The sequence below is a fragment of the Miniopterus schreibersii genome, assembly GCF_964146895.1.
Source record: "Miniopterus schreibersii genome assembly, chromosome: 8".
Lineage (NCBI taxonomy): Eukaryota > Metazoa > Chordata > Mammalia > Chiroptera > Miniopteridae > Miniopterus > Miniopterus schreibersii.
The window spans coordinates 59,276,503-59,300,748 of record NC_138109.1 but is presented as its reverse complement, the minus strand read 5'-3'; the positions used below and the strand labels follow the sequence as shown (position 1 = coordinate 59,300,748).

The following is a 24,246-nucleotide window of genomic DNA, read 5'->3' as shown; positions in this document are numbered from 1 at the left end:
TTTTTTTTTGTTGTTGTTGTTGTTTTTAATATATCTTTATTGATTTCAGAGAGAGGAAAGGAGAGGGAGAGAGAGAGAAACATCAATGATGAGAGAGTCATTGATCAAGCCCGCAACCCGGGCATGTGCCCTGACCGGGAATCGAACCCTGATCGCCTGGATCCTAGGTCAATGCTCAACCGCTGAGCCACACCCGGCCGGGCTCTCAGCCACATTGTTGGCAACACTGCCAGATTTTGTCTTTGGACTTCTCGTCTTGCACAAGGGAAGACCATCTTCTTTCCAGGAACACACTCTTTTTTTCATTTATAGTGCTGTTTATTTATACAGAAGTTTTCTTTATCGCTATCACTGTCTAGTCCTGTTGACCTGTGATTATATCCAGGGCACCTTGATTGTGTTTGGGAGATTCCTAAAACTTTTCCATCATTGTTATAGAGCCTCTTAGTAGTTTAAGGGTCTTATCCCTTTTTCATTTCAAAAAACTTTTTTTAGAAAAATTAGGACATTTTATTTAAAACATTTGTTTTTGATGTGTTTACAGTTCCTTTGCAGCCCAAAATAAACTTAATGTTTTCTTTAACTCCTTGAGGATAATTTTTGAAAGTACCTTACTTTTAGCTAATAATAAAACTAATAATAGCACCTAGAATATTCTAGGGACCCGACATAGTACATGCTTGATAAATATTGATGAGTTGAAGTAGAATGCAGGCCAGACAAATGGAATATATTGTTGATAGTTTTGAAAATCAGTGGTTTTGATAATGAATGTGAATCTCTAATTATAAACTTTTACTTGTGTGGTAAGCATTCTGAAATATCTTTGAAAATAGGAGAGAAAATTAATGAAATGGCACCTCTCCTTTACATAAGTTACTTGATTATAATATATTTATAGATTATCCAAAGAACTTTAAAAGATTTATGATCATTGGCTGGGTTTCATTATGAATCAGGGGAGTAAAAATCTCCACGAAAGTTAAGTACTTGCTCATAGTAAGCAAATTAATGCTCTTGTTGGAATTAGAGGAGTTATTTAAATCTTGGGAAAAACCAACTTACCTGATTAAAAGTAAAGTCCATTTGCCTCTTCTCAGTGAAAGTATTAAAAACTATCGTAAAATATTATCTGTTAGCAGCCAACTCTGGGAAGTCAGTGGTGAGATGTACACTTGCTTGCTTCATCTTTTCTATTTAGAGGAAATTCTAAGCTCCTCCAAGTTAAGAAAGCTCACTGTGAGTGTCCTATAGATAGCAGCATTTGTTTTACTCTGAAAATATTAATACAGGTCATCATCAAGAATATGGGCTGGAATCTTGTTGGTCCTGTTGTTCGATGCCTTTTATGGAATAATAAGGAAGATGATAAAGGAAAATATTTTCTGGTGCTTGATTTATTGGTAAAGGTAAGTTAACAAAACTAGGTTTTCTGTCACATTACACATCAGTATTTTATAATTTTTTTTAATGTTTAATGCTTGTTTTCTGGTGAGAAAGCTTTTTGTTCGTGAAAATACAGGAGGGAACTCTTTGAAGAAAGGTGTAACCTTATAGATTGGCTGGGCAAGTCCATTTCAGTTTCCCCAAATTTTCTGGATATAAGAATTGTCTAACCTCATCTCAGACCCACTAATTTAGAATCTCCAAGGAGAGCCCTAAGAAGCTCTGTTTTTAATAAGTAGCTTAGTGTATAGACCTGGAACTTAAAAGTTCAGAGTAGTTCAAGGCTACACTGATCTTTTGGCAACACTGGAACTAGAACCAAATCTCAGTGCCCTTTGTTCTGTGGTATGTTCCCTAAAAGGATGTGCAAAACCTAGAATGCAAGTGATCACGGTGAAAATAGGAATAGGGAGCGGATTAGTTGTGGCCGACAACTTTAGAAAGCAACCCTTGGTAAAAGCTTAATAGTGTTAAGTCAAAAATGGTGATCAAGAGAGAGAAATTCTGAGAAGAATGACATTAGAAAAATCTACTTAAAGATTGGTGCAAATAAACAAATATATAGTTGGAAAGAGGGAACTCCATCTTTATATTATTTATTAACTATGAAGGCTTTTTAAAACACAAAGCAAGTGAGGCAGTAAGATACTGAAGGCAACGAAAGTTTTATCTGCTCAGGAAGGACGAAAGAGATTGCATTTATCTAGATACCATGACAAAGTGAGATAAAAAGATCCACCTGCTGGGACCTCTGGGAACCCGAGGCAGCCTTCAGAGTAGACTGGCAAAGTTCAAAGGAAACCTCAGTTCTAGTGATCAGACTCTCCCTTCCCATTTCTTTACCTTTTCCTTTGGCCAGGAATAGAAGTCTCCAAAATGTAGTTGTTTGTTATAGACCCTTTAATTTTTGACTTCTTGCTGCTTTTTAGTTTTACAGTGATTTGACAATCACAGATTCTGTTTTGCTGTTGTATTTCTTTAACAATTGCATGAGGGGTTTTATTGTTAAGCAAAAAATAATTATATTTTCTCAGTATATGCCTTCTTTTAAAAATAGTAATCATGTGGCTTTAAATACAACTTGTATTAAACAGGTTCAATTGTGAATATTTTTATAGTTATGTAATCCAAAGGAATTATTGTTGGGTTTGCTTGAACTGATTGAAGAGCCCTCTGGAAAACAGATATCCCAAATTATTCTTCTTTTACTTCAGCCATTACAAACAGGTAATGAGTATTTTGATATCTACGTGTTTTTTATTTTCTGTGTAAGTGCCTTGATATTACTCCAAAATGTCAACAGTATACCGAAGTAAAGTTTATGACTAATTATAGAGTACTCGGCTTAAACTAGTAATAGCAGTGCCAGTTGGAATCCTTCTGCTCATAGAAAGATAACAATGTCTGACTCAGTGGGTACCCAGTAAACATTTTGTTGACAGTCATGCCAGATTTCATGTACTTTGTTGTAACTTAAAGCTTTTTGCCTAACCTTCCTATCTGCAACTTACATTCTAGAATTTTCTCTGTAAACGTATTTAAAAGATTGCCTCTGTGGTGTCTGCAATACTCAGTCTGATAGCATTGCGGTAGTCCTGTATCTTGGTTAGGAACAGTATCAGGCAGGGCATTGTTCACCCTCAGCATTGGGAGGTTAGGGTCGAAAACAGCAGAAGGACTGTGAAGAAGGAAACAACAGGTGTGGGAAGGAAAGGCTTCATGGCTGAGGGCCATGACCATATTGGCAAGTAATGGGCCTTAGCAACCAAAGCAGGCAGTATTTATCCATGGGAAGAGACTACTTTTTAATTTTATGACCTACATATGACTTCAGAGTCTGATAGAAGGGCTCACAATTGGAAAGTAGAGTAAATTTGTTTTAAATGTGAATGCCCAGCAGCATGATACCACTTGAAATACTCAGGCTCCCATTTTTACAGTGCCTTACAGTTTACTCTTACAGTATAGTTTGCCTTATACTTTCTCTTATTTTATACTTAAAACAACCAAAATATATGGGAAAAAGTTTTTCCGTGTTAAGTATGTAACCTGTTGTAAACACCCCTAAACAAGACTTCATGGCATCCATTGTAAAGTGCCATAATTGTAAGATGCTCCATTATTTATGCACCGCTAAGAAAGGGAAAAAAATACTGCCAATTAAACTATTGTGTCACGTCCTGATTCCAGAGTTGTTGCAATATGAAAAAAAATAAGTGTGTTATAATTCTACATTAACTGGACTTCTTGTCCCGTGTTCAGTGTGCTTGATGAGACTACCTCAAGTAACAACTTGGTCCCTGTTTTAGTGATACAGAAACTTCATAGCAACAAGGCATATTCAGTTGGATTAGCATTGTCTACCATTTGGAGTCAACTATCTCTTCTTCCTGTTCCGTACTCAAAAGAACAAATACAAACAGATGACTATGGCCTTTGTCAGTGTTGCAAGGCCTTAATAGAGTTCACGAAGCCTTTTGTGGAAGAAGTCATTGATGACACAAAAAACTCCCTGGAAAATGAAAAGCTAAAGGATGAATTACTGAAATTGTAAGTATATTTTTAAGAACATTTCACAGTAGACTTAAGTAGTTGATAGTTCAGTTATTTTGTTTGTTTGCAATGGAAATATAACTCTAGTTTCAAATTTTGAATTTTCAAAGAATATAAGGTTCAGTTGATATAACATGGGCATTTAATGAGGCATTGCTATTTTTTAAAATTAAAAACAAAAATCCATTTGTTTAATTTACTTTACTTTGTATTCTTTTATGAATTGCCTAACTCATCATAGTAAATGAATAATAGAAGCTGGGAAAATAGATGTAGCTCAAAGTATCTGGTCTTGCTGTACGGAAATTGTGTTTTAACTCTCCCTTTGAAAGCAGAAGAAGCACCAGACAGTTGAATATCTAACTTGACTGCAAAAACAGCAGTGGAGTACCCAATAGCATTCACTCCAGGGATATTATAGGCTAATGATGCACTGTTCAATATGGCCTTCAAACACTTGACATATGGCTAGTCCAAATTAAGATGTGCTGTAAGTGTAAAATACACTTGGATTTTGAAGACTTGTTACAAAAAAAAAAAATACTAAAATACCTCAATTTTTAAAACTGATAACATGTTGAAATGATATTTCAGATATATTGGGTTAATAAGATTAAATTATCAAAATTAATTTCTCTTCTTTCTTTCTTTTTAAATGTGACTGCTAAAAAATTTTAAATTTTATATGGGGCTTGCATTATATTTCTATTGTACAGTGCTGAACTAGATTATTGAATTACATGGACCAATAATTTTATTTTAAAAATTTTAGAGACTAAAACTACTGTTAGCTCTCTACTCTGTCAGGTTAGAACATGAAAATATTATTTTTTACTACTTATAAAACCCATTTTTTTCATAAAAGAAAATATATTTTAACTAAAGAAATAGGAACAGCTTAATCACAGAATAGTTTGATTTTCTAAATAAAATAAATACACCTTTATGAAAAAATTACTACATCATCCTGATTTTTCCTCAAGTAATCAAAAACTATATAGTGGACTAGCACTGGTCCCCAGACAAACATTCAGTATCCACTGATATAGTCCAGACTCGGAACTGAATCTTACTACATTAAGTCTAGCAAGTTCTTCTCATGCTTTCCATTATTAGCAAGAAGGATCCTACATCACCAGTTTGACAAGCCACTGGTGCTTATGTTGTTTTTCATGTAAAATTAACTTAGATATGTTTATGGAACTAGGCATTTTATACTTGGGAATTTCTGTATTCATAGTTACCCATTTCTTATACCTTAGTTGTTTCAAAAGCTTGAAATGCCCTTTGCTGACAGCACAATTCCCTGAGCAGTCTGAAGATGCTGAAAATGATCCTTTAAGGTGTTTTGCATCTGAAATAATAGTAAGTACAGCTAACTGAAATGTCATCCTGCTATATTCTTATGTACTGTACTGAGCATGTAAGTTGATACATTTATTAGTAAAGCAATATGTATTTTTTTGTACAACACAGTAAACAAAAAGAAAATAAGTAACAATAGTTACATTACCCAAATGTAAATAATAGCAATACCTCCCAGACTTTTTTTGGTTTTTATAATCATAAATAAATAAGCATTTATATATTATATAATTTTTTCAAAAATTCTATCATATTATATGTACTCTTTTGTAATCTACTTTGTTTTTCTTAGCATATTTTGAATATTTTTCCATCAGTTTAATAGTATTCCATGGCATGGAAGGATTTTCCCAGGAGCACATATAGGTGTGAGCTGCCTCACTGTTGCCCATGCTAGATAGAGTACAGTATACTCTCCTGGATACAGTATAAACACCATCAGAAAAATGTACCCAACTTTGAGAGATGGCTATGAAAGTTGGAAACAGTTAAAGGATTTTAAGCCTGGGAGTGATGTAATCAAATTGTGTTTTGTATTCATCACTTTAACGGAGGATTAACTTACTTGAGATAAGATTGGAAGTAGGGAAGCCAGTTAGGTATCTTTTTGGAGTTAAGTAAGGATGATGAGAGCCTGAGTATGGAAATGGTGGTGGAGATGAACAAGAGTGGGCAGACTGGAGAATTAATAGTAGGTAAAATTAACAAAATTTGGTCATTGATTTGATTTAGAAGAATAGTAAAAAGGTTAAGTCATGCATAAGGTTCATGCTTAGGAAACCAGGCAGATGACAGTGTCAGTAATTGAAATAGAGAATACAGAGCAAGGAGCAGGGGGATTTTGTGCTTTAAAAAACTTTTTTTTTTTTAAATTATAGAACGTTTAAAACATTCAGAAAAGTTGAGAGAACAGTGTCATGTACCCTCACGTACCCGTCACCCAGCTTTAAATTACTGCCAAACATTTTGCCGTTCTTGTTTCACCCTCACTCTTTTTTTGCTGTAGTGTTTTATCGCAAGTCCTAGATACATCATTTCATCCACAGTCTTTAAGTATGCTTCTCTAATTGGTAAGGACTTTTAAAAAAACATAACCACAGTGTTGTTATGACACCTAACAAGATTAGCAATAATTTCTTAATATATACCTAACATGCCTGGCTGGGCGTGGCTTAGCGGTTGAGTGTTGGCCTAGGATCCAGGCGATCGGGGTTCGATTCCCGGTCAGGGCACAAGCCCGGGTTGCAGGCTAGGCAGCCGATCAATGACTCTCTCATCATTGATGTTTCTAGCTCTCTTTCTCCCTCTCCTTTCCTCTCTCTGAAATCAATAAAGATATATTTAAAAAAATAATTATTTTATATATATATATATACATATATATACATACATATATAAGGAGTAAATTTTGATTAAGAGTAGATGAGATCACCTAAAGGGGCACATCAGTGTGAGAAAAGGGCTCAGGACTGAACCCTGCAGAGGACCAGCACTTAAGATGAGCCCAACAAAGAGACCAAGGAGGAAGGATGGAAGAGGTGGTAGAAATATTCCAGAAACTGGGTAGCAGAGTTTCTGGAAGAAAAAAGTGATTGATACTGTTAAGTGCCACAGAAAGAGCCGGTGACGTAAGAGTTGGAAAGCATCCGTCGGATTAGGAAGTAAGATCGCATTGGTAATCTTAGCGAGAACAGTTTGAGTGGAGTATTAGAAACAGAAATCAGCAGAGCGGATAAAAGAGTGCGTGAAAAATGAGAAAAAGGAGATACTAGTATAAACTATCCTTTAAAAGCACTGGTAGAGTAAGGAAGAGAAGCAACCGCTAGAAGACATAGGAGGACTGAGCACGTTTATAGACTGAAGGGGTGGGAGCCAGTGGGGGAAAGAGAACGGTTATGGTATAACTGAGAAATGTGGCTTGAGGAGAGCAGGTAGCTGGGCATGGGATCAAGGACAGGAGGTAAGGATGGGTATGCATGGAGAGAAATTTGTAGCAGGGATGTAATATTGTAGTTGAGGGGAATCAGACCCACTGGCCTCAGATTCCTAGGTGAAGATTTCTTTTTTTTAAATTTTTTAAAATATATCTTTATTGATTTCAGAGAGAGGAAAGAAGAGGGAAAGAGATAGAAACATCAATGATGAGAGAGTCATTGGTTGAGCCCGCAACCCGGGCATGTGCCTTGACCAGGAATCGAACCCTGATTGCCTGGATCCTAGGTCAACGCTCAACCACTGAGCCACGCCTGGCCGGGCAAGGTGAAGATTTCTTAAGAATAACGAAGTAGAAGTGGGGGTTGAATAAGGAGCTTCAGGAAAGTGTTAAAGGTTTGGAACACTGAGGAGAGAGGCGGTGGAAGACCAGGAAGGCATTAGTTAGAACTGAGCACTCAGCTGTGTTTTTGTGTGTGATTTTCTACATGCAGCTGCCTGGGCGTGGAAGTAGAGAAGGTAGAGTATAGCTATTTTTCCAAGGCTAGCATTTTATCGGATAGATGCAGCTAAAGGAAATAGAGGTTGCAGATAGTTCAAATGACCAATAGTACATTGGTTGGATAGGGAAAGAAAGGGAATTAGGAGGCTGCAGATGGATAGATTAAAATGAAGGGATCGCAGGACTGGAGGGAGAAAAGCAGGTTGATAGGAAAGGAGATAAGAGGGTGTGGTCAGAAAATGAGATGCTGTGAAATAAGCCAGTCAGCGAAAGACAAACATCACGTGATCTCGCTTATACGTGGAATCTAAAGAACTTAATAAACTGATGAACAGAATAAATTCAATGACATGGAAGCATAGATGAGACTGACAAATGTCAGAGGGATGGAGGAGGGTGGGTGGGCGGAGGGGGAGAGAGTAACTAAAGAATTTATATGCATATATGCACAACCCAAGGACATGGACAATGGTGGGGAGAGGGACTGGGGAGGGGGATGGGACAGGGTGGAATGGGTCATTGGGGAGAAAAAGGGACATCTAATATTTTAAACAAAAATAAAATTTAAACAAAAAAAAAAAAGAAAAAGAAAATGAGATGCTGGAATTCAGGTATCTAATATGGAATAATAGCTCCAAATGTTGACAGAGATCCAGGATGGATTTAGGTGCCAAAATGGATCAGAAGTTCTAGAATTTAGAAATCAAGAACCATGAGGCTGGCCTGTTAGGAGAGTTATCTACATGAACATTCAGCTTTCCCAGAGTCATAGCAGGAATTGGATAGAGAAAGAGATTGTGAGCAGGTACCAAAATTTTCAGTGCATGTTGAGAAATGACCAGGATGTCAGCATGAGGAAAGGACAAATAAAGGGCAGTATGGTATCTGCCTCAAAGGAAGAATGTGCTTTTCCTTGAGTGCTGGCAGAACCCATACTAAGCCTCTACCCATACCACTCTTCTCCACTGCTGCTTTCCTGGCTCTGCGATGTAAGAGGCGTGAGCAGCTCCCACCAGAACTATCAAGTTTAATTAAATCAGTGAGCTAGAGCAAACATCCTGTGCAGAGGTTGAGGGGTAGGAGAGAGATACTAAGGTCACAGTGGAAGGAAGGAGCATTATGAGTAGAAAGAGCCAGCAGTGAGGAAGCACAAAGTAGTCAAGAAGTAGAGGTGAAATCAGAGTAAGAGATGAGGTGAGGAGGTGCCTTCTGTTCTGTGCTAAGTATGGCATACTTGAGATTGATGGCCTCAGCCATCCCTCCTTTGGCACAGCTTATTTTGGTATAGAACTGCTTGAATATCCCAAAGGCTGCAGCATAGGAACGTTTCTGAAAGGGCAGAGGCTACCATGAAAAATTGCAGAGTGGCAAGTATGTCCTGGGTCTGAGCAAGCCTACCGGATGGTGTGTGGATAGATGGTGAAGGCCCTGATTTGGACACAGGGAGACCCCAGATATCCAGAGCAGCACTGTAGAATCTGGTTGCATAGGATGACTTTCAAATAGGCTAACCTTACTCTGGGGAGAAAACACATGTAGCATCATCAGCTGAATCAAGAAATGGAGCTTCATGATTAAGAGGACATTTGGAATCTGAACACAGGAACCTTTTTGTGTTACAGCTGTAACAAGAATGCATGGCTTTGAAAATCAGTACAGCAGTATATATATTTAGCATCTGGTAGCTGAATAGCAGTCTCTTGTGACGGGATGATTTTCCATGCTTCCTTTTTGTGTTCTGAAATGACTTAAGAGCCATCTGGGATCAGCAGATTTTAACTCCCTGAAGGATGGAGAAGATTTATGTGTCTTTATAATCCCCAACTATGTCTAGTCCAATGCCTAGTACTCAAGCATTTATTGAATAAATAAGTGAATATGTGGAAGGTGCTCATTCCGATTTAGCTATTTTTGTCATCCCCTTTTAACTTCTATTAGTAGTTTGTTGTGACCTTAACTTTCTTGTACTTTTTTTGTGGAGCTTCTTAGTAAATATGTATTATGTCATTTTCCAGATAAGAAAACTGAGAGGTTAGGTAACACATTCAGTGTCTCACAGCTAGTAAGTGGTAGATCCAAAACTCTAATCAATTGCCTTAGATTCTGAAGGTCCGGTGCTTTCTAGTATACCAGAAGTAGAAATAGTGTAAGAGGCATAGGAGTGACTGTATACTTTCTGAGTCTCTTTTTCTCTCCTTAATAAAAAAGATAAAACTGTAGTCCTAGCCACTAATGCAGAAATGCTTCTCTATTATGATACAAGAGCCCATATAACCTGAGATATCAGCAATGTTTCCTCATTTCCTCAACCTTTGCTGCCACTGAGCAGTGTTCCTGTGCTCACTCTGTGTATAGGTAGACAGTGGTCAGTGGAGCATTATTCCTAGAGTATTCTTCATCTGAGTCATTGTCATTTCATGATATGTGTCTCACATTTCTAGATTGCTCTCAAAAATCTCTGAAGCACTTAAAAAAAATAGTGATAAAATGTACATAACATAAAATTTCTGTTTTCACTATTTTTGAGTATACAGTTCAGTGGCATTACGTACATTCACATTGGTGTGCAACCATCATCACCATCAATCTCTAGAACTTTTTCATCTTCCTACTCAGTTTTTTGAGGTTGGCAAAATTTACTTTCTTGAAGCTATAGAATTGAGGTCCCCATTTTCTTGCTGGCTGTTGGCCAGGGACCACTTTCAGCTCCTGCCTGTAGTTCCTTGCCACACAGCCTTCTCCATAGGCCCTCTCTTAACATAGCACTTAGTTCTTTAAAGCCAGCAGCGGTGAGTTTCTGATTCAAGGAGGGCCTGGACCCTGTTTTTAAAACCATCTACCTAAGTCAGGCCCACCAATAATAGTCTCCCTTTTCAATAACTCCAAATCAACTGACCACAGGGACCTCAATCACATCTGCAAAAATTCCTTCACTTCTGCCATATAACATAAGCCAATAACGGGGAGGCATCTTGCTGTATTCTTTTAGTTAAAAGCAGTTCTCACAGGTCCCACCCACACTCAAGGGGTGTTGATATGTGTGGGATGTGAATGGAGCAGGGGCACACTAGAGTCTATCTGCTATAGCTTTCCTTTTTTATCCATCTCACACAGGGTTTTTTATCAGCAATTGGATACCCTTTCCCCAAAATGATTTTTAATCATGGAAAGAAAAAGAGGACTTGGGACTATCTTGAATTTGAGGAAGAAGAAGACAAGCAAGTAGCAGACTCTCTGGCTTCTCTGGCATACCTGGTGTTTGTACAGGGCATCAGCATCGATCAGCTGCCCATGGTCTTAAGGTAGGAGGTAGTGTTTGGCTTATTCATGTATTCTAAAGGGAGTATCATCACACTCACTTATCCAATGTCTAATCTATGTTTATTAGTTTGCTGATACATTTTAAATGAAGTATAAACAAAAGCCCTCTGTATTTTAAGTAATACTGCCTGTAATCTGTTAAAGTCAGTAGTTAAGTGGTGAAAATGGGGTGGGGCTGTTGTTGAAATAGACGTATGGGAATGATAGCGACAAGAGCGAGAAAGTGTTAAATTGGGCTTGATTTTGAAGCTGTCAGGACCACCCTGAACTATAACGGAGGGAACTGGCCAGTTACCCCTGGGCGAGTCTAAATCACCATCGTCTTTTCACTGAATTATTGATATAATCCTGAGTGGGTATTTATCAGTCCCCTAATGAAAACCCTTCAGTGGCTGTTTATTGCTCTGAGAATAAAGTCTAAATCCCTTCACGTGAAACAAGCTTCTGCATGATCTCCTACTTCTCTTGGTTCACCCCCTACCACCTTTTTCTTGTTTACTGTGCTCCAGTAACAGACCCTTTGGTTTCTTGTTCCCATGTGTCATGAACCTTCCTGCTGCAGGGCCTTTGTGATGCTTAGAACCATCTTTATCCTTAAATGTCACTTTCTAAGGAAAGCCTCCTTTCACCACCCAATTTAGGTTGAATCTTCCTATTATAATTAGCTTGACCTTGTCCTTTTCCCATAAAGTTTATCAAAATTATTTTTAAAATAAATATATAATTTTATAATGTAATATCTCTTGGGCATTAAGGTCCATAATTAGGATTATGTATATGCCTTGCAGGCCTTGGGTGTATTCCTTTGTGTACATTTGTATATTTATGTACGAATGTACCCCGGATTTATTTGTATGTGAAGATTACGATAATGGCCACCACTTGCATGTTCACCGTGTATTAAACACTATGCTGACAGTTTTGTGTGCATTACCTAATCTGTATACTAATCCTAGGAAATAGAGCATTATCTCATTTTATAGATGAAAATACCAGGCTTAAACAAGTTAAAATACTACCCAAAACCATACAGCTAATTAGCAGGATAGGTAGAATTCAAACAGTTCTATCTGACCCCAGAGCCTATACTCTTAATTACACTCTACCACCAAAATGACTTAAGTATGTATATTAGTTTGCTAGGGCTACCATAATAAAGTAGCACAAACTGGATAGCTTAAAAAAACAGAAGTTTATTGTTTCACAGTTCTGGAGGCTAGAAGTTGAAGGCCAAAAACAGGATTGGTTCCTTCTGAGGGCTGTGAGGGAGAATCTGTCCCATGCATCTCCTAGGTTCTGTTGTTTTGCTGGCAATCCTTGATGTTCCTTGGCTTGCAGATGTAATACTCCCTTCTCTCTCTTCGTGTTCATATGTCACTGTCCCTGTCTGCATGTCTCTGTCCACATTTCCCTTTTTTAAAAGGGCACCAGTCATATCCAATTAGGATTCACATTAATGATCTAATTTTAACTTGATTACCTCCAGAGTGGGGGGTTCCTGCTCTGCCCCTGCCTATTCCTACCCCAATTTTAAAAAAAGACCTTATCTCTAAATAAGGTTGTATGCTGAGGTAGAGGTAGTGGAGTTTAGGATTCCAACGTATCTTTTGAGGGAGACACAATTGAACCATAACAGTATGTATGTAAAATTTCTAAAAATATGTGCACACACATGTGTGTATGTGTGGGGTTTTTTTCTTTCTCTTTTAGCCCATCATACCTTTTGCAGTTTAATATGGGGCATGTTGAAGTCTTTCTGCAAAGGTAAGATCATTTGCATGGCATCTCAGAATTAAGTAGTAGTACCAGAATAGTCCTTGTCAAGATCAGGGGAGAGTACCTTCTCTTTGCCAGGCCTTAATTAATTAATTAATTAATTGGTTATTTTATAAAACAGTGAAGCAAATATGCACAACAGAAACAGAAATGACTCACAAAGGTTATACATCAAAATCTTATATTTTAAACCCAAGATAATATAAAAATAATGTCTTATAAGGAGATTTCCAGTCTTCTGCTTCTGAGGTTTCTTGCCTTATTTCAAAAGTTGGTAATTTAAAATACCTCTATTCCACTATAGCCTCCTCCATCTAAGGAAGAGTGGTCAGTAAAATCAGTTAATCCTTGTTTTTGCTTCATGGATACAATCTGAACTGCTTCAAAAGGAAGGGGGTGTCTGGAGTCCATCTGTTAAAATTTAAGATTATTGACAGTGGTAATGTTCAACTTTTTTCATTTGAGACACTAAGAAGCAAGACTTTCTCTTTTAAAAAATTACAAAGTAATGGATATTTAAGAATTTTGCAGAACTCTATATGCTTTGTTTCCTCTCCTATATCATGTTTAAAGTATCTCTTGAGGTCAGGGCCTTTCAGTACTATCCTCTAGGAACACTAATGACAGTTAACCCCATCTCTTCCCGGGTGAAGGAAAATTTGTAACATGGCAAATATCCAAGCTTCAGCCTACAAGGCAGGAGTTTCCAAGGGTCTCCTGGCCCAAGTGGTTGTTAACTCTAAATTTACTGTATTATGTATGTCTTAATGATTTTACATTCTTTTTATTTAGTTTTTGTTATATTCATACAATGAGAATATGTAAATCTTAAGTCTATATTCTTAAGATTTCCAAACTGTTTAGTCGCTGAGCTGAAAACATAACACTCCTGACTACTTGCATGAGATACTTTTTTTGCCACAATTGTTAAATATTTAGTTAACAATGATTGTAAACCTTTTTAAAAATATTATCAAAAATGAAAAGCATTTACTTTTTTGTATAAAAAGAACGGAAAGATTTTATGGATTAACCAAATTAAATACAATATATTGTATCAGGTATAACTGATATCTTACTACTTACTATTTGAAGATCTATTGGTTTGATACCAGGAAATGAGCCCTGAGTGGGCTGGTTTGGGTCATGTTTAGCTATCAGTAACCAAATCAAAACAAAGATGGGTTAAGAACGTTGACTGCTTTTTTTATCAGAATTTCTCCGTAATGATACATATTTTTAAGGTGTTTAAATTTCAGTTTTTGGTTTATTTTTCCTAAAATGAAGAATCATTCTAAAGAAATGTAGAAAATCATGTCAGTAAATTTTAATATTCTCTTCCAGAACAGAAGAGTCTGTTTTCTCCAAAGGACTGGTAAGATTTGTTTGTACCCATCATAATTTAATTACATAGTCATGTCAACAAATACAGCTGTTGGCTTTACCATATACAGGGGTGGGCAAAAGTGGGTTTACAGTTATAATACAAATAAATAATACAATAATGAATGAATAATAATAATACAAGAAGCCCGGCTGGGTGTGGCTCAGCGGTTTAGCATCAACCTAGGATCCAGAAGATCATGGTTCGATTGCAGGCTCAATCCCCAGTTGCGGGCATGCAGGAGGCTCATCATTGATATTTCTCTCTCTCCCCCCGCCTCCCTTCCTCTTAATTTAAATAAATAATAATACAAGAGTAAACTCTGTTTTGTGTACACAACTGTAAATCTCCTTTTGCCCACCCCTGTCTGTACTTATGACTATATTTTAATTTGTAGGATCTTTTGGAGACTAGTTTGTTGAGAATGGAAGACAACAGTCTACTTCACCAGTACTTAGAAATCAAGAGTTTTCTTACTGTACCGCAGGTAAGTGAAATGTGGATTCTAATCTTAAAAATAACCCCTTCCCTGTTCTGAGTTTAAGTAAAGGTCTTTTCAAACTCCTCTCCTACCTTCTCCATACAGATCTTCTGAAAACTTCAGTGCCATGCTGTCCAACAGAACTTTCTGCGATGGTGAAAGTGCTCTGTTATCTATACGGGACAGTATGAAAGCCACTAGCCACACTGAACACTTGAAATGTGGCTAGTATGACTAGGAACTAAATTTTAAATTTAATGTAATTTAAATTATTTAAACTTAAATTTGTTATGTGTGGCTAGTGCCTACCGTAGTTGACAGCATTAGCATCTAGTGGAAGAACATAACTTTCTTCTTTAACACTTTGTTTCTTTAGGGACCTTGGAAAATGAAGCTCCTTTACTTTTATTACAATTCAAGTCCTCAGGGCTTCATCAAGGCATGCGTTGACTCCTTACTAAAAAAAATTTTATTTTTTCCTCCTAGGATATATTTTGCCTAGTTCTGTTTGTTGTCACAGCCAAGTAGGTCTTTAGATGTCAATGTAGAGACTTGTTCTTCCACCATTTAAATAGAAAAACATGGCTTTTGTTAGTACGTTAAGCCTAAATTTTATTTTATTTTTTAATACTGTTTTTGTTAATCCTCACCCAAGGGTATTTTCCATTGATTTTTAGAGGGTGGAAGGGAAGGAAGTGGGGAGGGGGAGAGAGAGAGAGAGAAAGAGACATCAGTGTGAGAGAGACACATCGATTGGTGGCCTCCCACACTTGCCCCAACCAGGGCCTGGAATCAAACCTACAGCCCTGTGCCCTTGACTGGAAATTGAACCTGCGACCCTTCAGTCATCAGGCCGACGATCTGACCGCTGAGAACACCGACAAGGGCTAAGCCTAAATATTTTTAATGATGGATTATATTTCTGCATGTTTGGTATCGTGTTTTGACCACTGAAGACATAATTGAAAATTAGCATTCACTTCTAAATTTTCAACTCTGCAACACTCCACTGAATATCACTTTCAAAATAGGTTATACTTAGCTTCCTATAGACATAACAGTGGAATGAAAGGCTTGGGGGAAAATTCATTTTTAAATTTCCTACTCTCACTTCTCTGAATTTTTAGTATCTACCATTGATGATATAGTTGTTTCTTTGTGGTCAATGTAATCTAGTCACATCTGAATTAACAATTTTTTTTTATTTCCAGGGCTTAGTCAAAGTAATGACGCTTTGCCCTGATGAGACATTGGTATGTAAATGTTTTTGGACTAAATAATGAGTTACAGTGAGATATTTTAATAAACAATTTAATCTTTATTCAGTTTATTTAACAATATGATTTCTTCTATTTTAGAGGAAAAAGGGTTTGGCTATGCTTCAGCTGTATATTAACAAGTTGGATTTTCAAGGCAAATATACCTTATTTAGGTATGTATCATACAAGACTGGTTAATTGTGAAGTGTGTGGTTGATTGAAAACCAAATTAATGCCATTTAATTATTCCAGGTTACAGTATTTCAGTATTTTTTTTTGGTCTTGTTTTGTTCTGTTTTTAATACATCTTTTATTGATTTCAGCGAGAGGAAGGGAGAGGGAGAGAGAGAGATAGAAACATCAATGATGAGAGAGTCATTGATCGAGCCCGCAACCCGGGCATGTGCCCTGACCGGGAATCGAACCCCAATCTCCTGGATCCTAGGTCAATGCTCAACTTCTGAGCCATGCCTGGCTGGGCAGTATTTCAGTATGTTTTATGTGTAATTCATCTCCACTTGTATGACATATTATAATACTCGTATCTGATGGAGAGAGAAGGGTTAATTAAATATTACGGATACATATATATTTACATGTAATTACATGAATAATATATTTTTTATTCAGTTAATTAAATTACTCTAAAACCAAAGAAGACTTAAAAGAGTAAACAGATTGATAAGGCTCCTGCTAGATCTTTACATATGTCAATAATTTCCATTATTCACAGTTGAAATTAATGGCTCTGGAGTCATTGATAGACTATTCACTGTACGTTAACAGTAGAACTTATTAATAGTGCTGTTTGAGGGGAAAGCTAACTTTCTGAGTTAAAGAAGAGCCAATTTTGCGCTGACCAGTGTGGCTCGGTTAGTTAGAGCATCATCCTGTGCACCAAAAGGTGGCAGGTTCGATTCCTGGTCAGGACACATGCCAGAGTTGTGGGCCTGATCTCCAGCTGGTGATCGTGGAGGAAGCAGCCAATTAATGTTTCTCTCTCATATTGATGTTTCTCTCCCCCCCCCCCAAAAAAAAATTTTAAAAAAAAAGCAAATTTTCTGTAAAAGGCCAAATAGTAAATATAGGCTTTATGTGCCAGTCTCTATTTCAACTGCTCAATTTTGTCTTTGTAGTGAAGGTTCCAGTAAAATAGTCAGCATGCTGAATTTGGCCTGCAGAACTTATTTTATTGACACCTAGGTAATAAAAATCAGTTAAGTTAAAAACAGATTTGGGCATTGTTAAAGTGCTAGGAAGTCGTCTTTTCTTCATTTCTATTGATAGATTCAAAGCAGGTTTATGAAATCTCAATTTTTGTATTCCTACCAAGAAATCCCCCTTTTTCCTTAAGCTAGTCAGATTGAGTTTCCTTTCTTTGCAATTAAATTAGTCTAACCAGACTAGTTACTTTCACAGGGAATAATTTGGGGAGTTTCTAGGTAATTATACTAGTGCTCATTCTTGCCATATTAAATCATTGCAAATATATGCATAAAAAGTTTCAAATTCAATTTGATAGAAGCTTCTTGTTGGAAAAATCCAGTTAAAATAGAATTTACTAGTCAGAGCAATAACCGTAATAGGTGACTTTGTAATTGGTTAACCACCTTGCTAATTGTCTTCACTGGTTTGTGTATTCCTAGAAATAACACATGGCCCATTTGAATTTGTAAAATTTGTGTCATCATTGTAATATAGTCCAGGAGAATTTCAAATGCATTGTAATTTTGCTTTCAAGGTGCTTATTGAGTACAAGTAATCACTCAGGTGTGGAGGCCTTCATTATTCAAAATATCAAAAATCAAATTGACATATCATTAAAGGTAAGAGCATAGCTAAGGTATTAATTATCAATTTATTTATTTTGTAGGATATATTTATTTATTTGTGGAATACATTAATGTGGATTTTGCCCTATGGATTTTTTCTATTTCTAGTATTAGGGTATTTTTTTCTTCATTTCCACTGTTTGTATTTTTAAAACCTTAATTTTGAAACTTCTTTAATTATAGATTTAAATTGTGTTCTTTATGCTGATAACATGACTTCTTTTTGTTTTGCTGTACACTTCTGAAATAGTAATGGAAACTGAAGTCTAATCTGTTTGTGAATACTCAGTGATTCCATATAGAAAAGAAAGAGAGAAAGAATGCACCAGTGTTCACAAACTGGCAGTTTGTTCTAGGTGTCTGGAAATAGTAAAGGACAGAATGGAAATTAAAGTTAAAAAATATGTATTTTAAATGTGTAATAGTTTCTTTTTGTAGTATCAAGATGTTAGAAAACACATTTATTAAGACCTCTCTCAGTTTTTCTTTTGCTTTACAGAGAACACATAACAAATGGTTTACGGGACCACAGCTAATTTCCCTTCTAGATTTGGTACTCTTTCTCCCAGAGGGTGCTGAATCAGATCTACTGCAAAACTCAGATAGGTGAGGTGATCATTACTAAGGTTCACATAGTAAACTGAGAGTAAACTGTATTTTCCTATGATTTTATGTGATCTATTGTTAATTCCTAAAATTACATAAAGATTTTAATATTTAATTAGGTACTATGTAAAAACATAATAAAAAATCCTTTCTAGAAGTATTACCAACTGTATTATTTTGTACCTGTAACATACCTAGCATTTCAGTACAGTTAACAGAGATTTACAACTACAGCATTGCTGACTAAAAATTAGGCATTTCACGAGTACAACTTATACAAAGCGTATGCGTTTAGGTTTTATTTTGTTTTCTAGCACGTTTTTTCATATAGAGCATGTAATCGCACTTTCATTATACTTGAGTGGATTTTGAGGAATGATTATAAGCATTTATAAAAGGAAACTTAAAGTTCAGGAAGCAGCAGATGATAAATATTAAGGATAACAAGGCTTCCTTGGGGGAAAAAAAGAATAGTATTTTTCACAGCTGTATTTTGTGAACTTGGAGAACAGGAGTGATGAGTTACTACTTCTCCAAAAGCTATGGTAAAGAGGATACGTAATTACACAGATTTCAACTGTGCAGAGTTTGGCAACCCTAACCCCTGCATTGTTCAAGGGTCAATTGTACTTTTAAAGGCAAACATAATTATACAAATATACCCTAGGTATTAGCTTACTTTATTCATTGAAATAGCTGTTGATTTTTCAAAACTGTACTATGAGTAACAAATTCTATATTTTTAATTAACAGGATAATGGCTTCATTAAATTTATTGAGGTATTTGGTTATCAAAGATAATGAAAGTGACAATCAAGTAAGTAAATTTTTTGAAAAAGAAACTGAGTATATTCAAAATACATAAGGAGTGTTTCAGATTTTCATATCAATATCTACTTATGCTAGTGTTTCATATCTTGCTCAGCCACAGAGGCTGGAGAAAGTGCCAACAGTTATTCTGAACTCCGAAGTTAATTCCCACATCCAGCTTCCCTTTCCTTTTCCTGTTGTACTTCTGCTCTCTTGCTCTAAGCAGTGCATAGACCTGGTAGGTAGGTAAGTTTGAAGCCCTAAGTCAACTAATCTTTTGGAGCTCAACATATACTTGGGTATCTTGTTCAGCTGCCTCCACCTCCAAGTCATGATTTCAGTCTGAGATGTATAAAACCATCTGATAATTTGAAGTCCCCTCATCAGACACGACAAACTGAAGCATTTTCAGCACTAAAACCTGTTAACAGCACCTTTGAATAAAGTGTAGGATGTGGGATTTGTTTTCAGTAGTGCATCATTAGAGGTGTTCAAGAAATAGAAAACTATTTCAGTAGTGCATCATTAGAGGTGTTCAAGAAATAGAAAAGAGATGTGTCATACACTAGAATTATATTTGCTTTATACCTTCTTTTTCACCCACTCTGTTCTAATAGTTGCTTTCCCTGTGTGTCATGTCTGTTAACTACACGAATCACTTGTTTATCTGTTTCTTTTTTAGAAATAAATGAAAGTAACTGACTTTTTATAAAATGACGAAGAATTTGTTTTTAAAAATTTAAGTAAATTGTGATTTGTTATGAAAAGTACATGAGAGAGGTAGCAGTTTGCTTCCCTTTTGATGAAATCTGGTCCATTCAGTGGTTTGACCTCCTATTCATCATCCCTCACCAGCCTAGCATAGTTATGTGCTCTCTGCACCAGGGTGCTTTCTTTTCTAACATTGTATTGTGAAAATTTTCAAATGTACAGCCAAGTTGAAAGGATGTTAAAGCGATCACTGATTTTTAACAAATGGATAGAGGTGTATTACCCAAATCCTTATCAAATATAAAACATTACTGTCATCACTTGAAGTTCCATTTTCCTTCCCAGTTAATTCTGACCTCATCACTCCACACCTCTCCACACGCCCTGCCAGTGGAACCACTGTTCTGGCCAGGTGCTATATATCATTTATTCTTCATAATGCTCTAAGTACTTTTATTTTCTACTTTTCATAGGTAACATAGGCACAGGAAGGATCGTTAAGTTGCACAAGGACACATCTAGTGGCCACAACCTTTGAATCAAAAACTAAATCCTAACTGGTAAAGGAGCTTCTGATAAAAGTAAAATGCAACATCAGTGGAGGCCCTTCTTCAGGAAGGTGTCCTTAGGGTGAGGTATGAGTTTACTTTTTCAGTAATCCAGAAAGGCCATACCTACAGATGATCTGATTTGCCTGATTGGAAGACAAAGAATCTTCCTGATTAAGAGTTGATAGATTTAGCCCAGCCAGGCATGGCTAAGTGGTTGAGTATCCACCTAGGATCCAGGAGATCTAGGTTCGATTCCCAGTCAGGGCACATGCCCAGGTTTGTGGGCTTGCAGAGGCAGCCAGTCAATGACTCTCATCATTGATGTTTGTATCTCTCTCTCTCCCTCTCCCTTCCTCTCTCTGAAATCAATAAAGATATATTAAAAAAAAAAAAAAAAAAAGCTGATTTATCAGGTATGGAGCCTAGGGGGAGCAGATGGACCTCTGCCTAGAGATGGAAGACAGAGCAGTTTAGCATTGTGCAATGTCAGCTGTGATATTCACAGCTAATGCTTCACTGTTATTTGGCTTGAACATTATATGGTGAAGAAAAGGGTATAACCAGCTTGTAAGATTGTTTTCTTATTTAATGATTTAAAAAATTTTTCCTTAGAGATCAACTATTCCAAAATATTATTGCCATGCAAATTACCATAAGAATTATCATATCAAGGAAATTAACAAAAAACCCAGTCCACGATGTCAAACTGACAGCTTTCAGGCAGCGTAAGAGCCTGTTCATCATGGAAGTGTTTCTCCTGAGTGCAACAGGTCGTGTGTATCAGTGAGAGGCAAAACTGTTTGCTATGGTTAATTAAAAAATGACAGCTTCTGAGTTTTTAGAAATTCTGATTAAAGGAGAAACAAAATACTCTAGTGATTCTGAATTGTGGGTAGTTCTATTCAAAAGGACTCCTACCAGTACTTGTTTTTGAGCAGTTAAGCATGCTGAGAAGGTAACTAGTCATATGAAAAGCAATTCAGAAAGGTGTATAGGAAAATTAAATAAGAATTGTTCAATACAAAACAAAGTGATTCATAATTGAATAATAATCCATTTCTTTTGCTGCTATTTTGGGTCACTGTCAGCTGACTTACACTCTTCATGAGTCATTCCCCTCCTCATCCTACTATTTCATGTCTCTTTAACTCTGCATAAGTTATAGGCACCTTCTCCTGCACTTTGAACCTCCACCTCTACTGGTAAAACCAGCTTAGTTTTTATACCTAATGTTCTCTATTATTTGGGAGGTATCTTTAAATATGGGTTAGTTGTTTTGAATTGCAATAATACTCTAATTCATAGCCTATAATAATTGTATTAACCTTTGTCCTTTCTACTCATATCCTTCCCATCCGCCTTCTTACACCTATTCTTTTTCTTAAATAAGTTGTGATCGTAATATGTAGAATGAAAGCAAAGTCAAGGGAGGCACTGTGAGGTAGTCAAGGCCATAAGTATCAGAAATTTTTAAAATTTGAGTTGTGTAATGTATGCATGTTTTTTATTTAGGAGAAAAACTAAGTATCTGGCACATATACATATAATTCTATATCATCCATATTTTGGGTTCTCATTTAAATTTTTTCTTTCTCCAAGATTAAAGCATGCCCCTTTTGTGTCATTTGCAGAGCCAATTTACTTCATAAATAACAAATCATATACAAATTGGGAGGAAGGGGGAAACTGGGTCTCATGAATTTCCTTCTTTTTATTTGTTCATTACCATGGTTGACAGTGTCCTTTGCAAGGTCCATATTTGTTCTGGCAGTAAATTTCATTGTGGTGTAGAACTGCCTAGTCTTCCTTTTGTGAGATAGGCTGCAGTGAATTTTGGAATATATAGTTAAGCTTTAGAACTGAAAAGATTTAAGAACTACTTCATCAGTGAGACTACTTGGGTGAAAAAGCAAGCATGTGTGAGCATTTCAAATTTTTATCCTTTTAATTGTTTAAGATATTGAGTTACTTTTTCTAGACATTCAATCTTAAAATTATTTTCTTTGTAGTTTTTTTAGAAGATTTCGTAATCTTAATGTTAGAGAGAGAAATTTTTTTTTTTAATTTTTATTTTAGAGAGAGAGAGAGAAAGAAACATCAATTGGCTGCTGCCTGCATGCCCAGTACTGGGGATTGAGCCTGAAATCCTGGCATGTGCACTGACTGGGAATTGAACTGGTGACCTCTTGGTGCATGGGAAGATGCTCAGCCACTGAGCAACACCAGCTGGGGAAGAGAGAAAATATTCTTATTTCCATAGCTTCTTCACTCCTACATGCTTCTAAAAATACTTCTGTTGTTCATCATATGAAAGATTGTGGAATTATGCTGAACAAAATGGGCAAAAAATTAGCCTAATTTTGGCATGTGGTTTTATTACCGTGTTTTAAGTTTTATGATTACGGGCTGTGTATTAAATTACTACCATTAAAAACAACTAAGGTCGTAATAAAGACCTAGATTTGTACTGTCCAATATAGTAGATAGTAGCCACATAGTACTATTTAGATTTTAAGTTAATTTTTAAATTTTAGTTAAAAATTCAGTTCCTCATTGGCATTGGACAGGGCCATTCTAGATCATTGTTTCTCAACAGATATTCCTAATCAAAATCACCTGGGTATTTTTTTTTTTATGTATATACAAATGCAAAGTTCTAGGTTCAGCCCCAAATCTTGTTAATGAAAGCCTATGCGTAAAGCACAGAAATCTGCATTTTTAACTTAGTTTGAGAACCTCTACATATTATGAGTTATGAATAAAATCTATTTTATGAGATATGATAAAAGTATATCAACTATTTAGAACTGAATGATAACGAAATGCTATATGTTAAAACTTGTGGGATATGGCTAAGAGTGATACTTAAGGAAAAGTTTCCAGCTTTAAATGCTTGTATTAGAAAATAATATAAAATTATTAATGAATTTCCGGCAAGATTTCACAAATTTATGAAGACACATATGTTAAAAACAAGTATAATTAATACAGCACAGGTTGAAAAATAGTATGAAACTTACATGAAAACATACCAGTAAGTTTGAAAACTTAAGTGAAATGGAATATCTTAGAAAATATAACTTAAAACTATCACAATCTTAAGAGAAATCAGTCAAATAATTTCATCATAATTTCAAGAAACAGATAATCAAATTTTATATAAAATGTTGCAAAGGCTAGAAAAAGAATAGTTGTAACTAATGTTGTGAGTCTATTTAATAAGATATGACCTTAATACCAAAACAGACAAGAATAGTATGTACTAACAAGAAGACTGAAATAATGACATTTAAACTAAGACCTATTCAAGAAAAGAAAATGTGTACAAACTAAAAAAGTCACAGTGAGGGAGAAAAAATCTTCATCCCTCCATCTAATAATTAGTATAAAAAATACCTAAATAACTATAAAGCAAGAGAAACAAGACCACAAATCAGAAAAATAGGCAAAGGATACAGATATTGAACAGGCAACCAACAGATGAGGAAATCCAAATGGCTAATAACCACAAGACCCAGTATCACTAGTGTTTATGGAAATACAACTTAAAACTTCAGTGAGATACCATTTCATACCCATCAGAATGACAAATATGAAAAAGGTGGATAGCATAGGTGAGGATATGGAACAGCAATGAAGCAAATTGGTATACTCCCTTTTGGAGAGCAATTTGGCATTATCCAATAAAGCTGAAGAATGACTACCCTGACTCACCAA

The 24,246-nt window shown here is 36.0% G+C and overlaps 1 protein-coding gene across 4 annotated transcripts in view; it reads left to right on the top strand.

Annotated features, from left to right (window-relative positions):
• The window catches only part of GLMN (glomulin, FKBP associated protein), a 29,761-nt gene that overhangs the window by 2,330 nt on the left and 3,185 nt on the right, over positions 1-24,246 (top strand). For all 4 annotated transcript variants that reach the window (XR_013999334.1, XM_081144439.1, XM_081144440.1 and 1 more), the window contains exons 4-16: positions 1,293-1,409; positions 2,565-2,673; positions 3,756-3,996; positions 5,262-5,364; positions 10,913-11,100; positions 12,830-12,883; positions 14,240-14,270; positions 14,677-14,766; positions 15,972-16,013; positions 16,119-16,192; positions 17,761-17,845; positions 18,351-18,457; positions 19,211-19,274. Coding sequence is in view for 3 of the 4 variants with exons in the window: in XM_081144439.1 (XP_081000565.1) it covers positions 1,293-1,409; positions 2,565-2,673; positions 3,756-3,996; positions 5,262-5,364; positions 10,913-11,100; positions 12,830-12,883; positions 14,240-14,270; positions 14,677-14,766; positions 15,972-16,013; positions 16,119-16,192; positions 17,761-17,845; positions 18,351-18,457; positions 19,211-19,274 (1,305 nt within the window). In the remaining variant the exon portion in view is untranslated. The remainder of the gene's footprint in view (positions 1-1,292; positions 1,410-2,564; positions 2,674-3,755; positions 3,997-5,261; positions 5,365-10,912; positions 11,101-12,829; positions 12,884-14,239; positions 14,271-14,676; positions 14,767-15,971; positions 16,014-16,118; positions 16,193-17,760; positions 17,846-18,350; positions 18,458-19,210; positions 19,275-24,246) is intronic.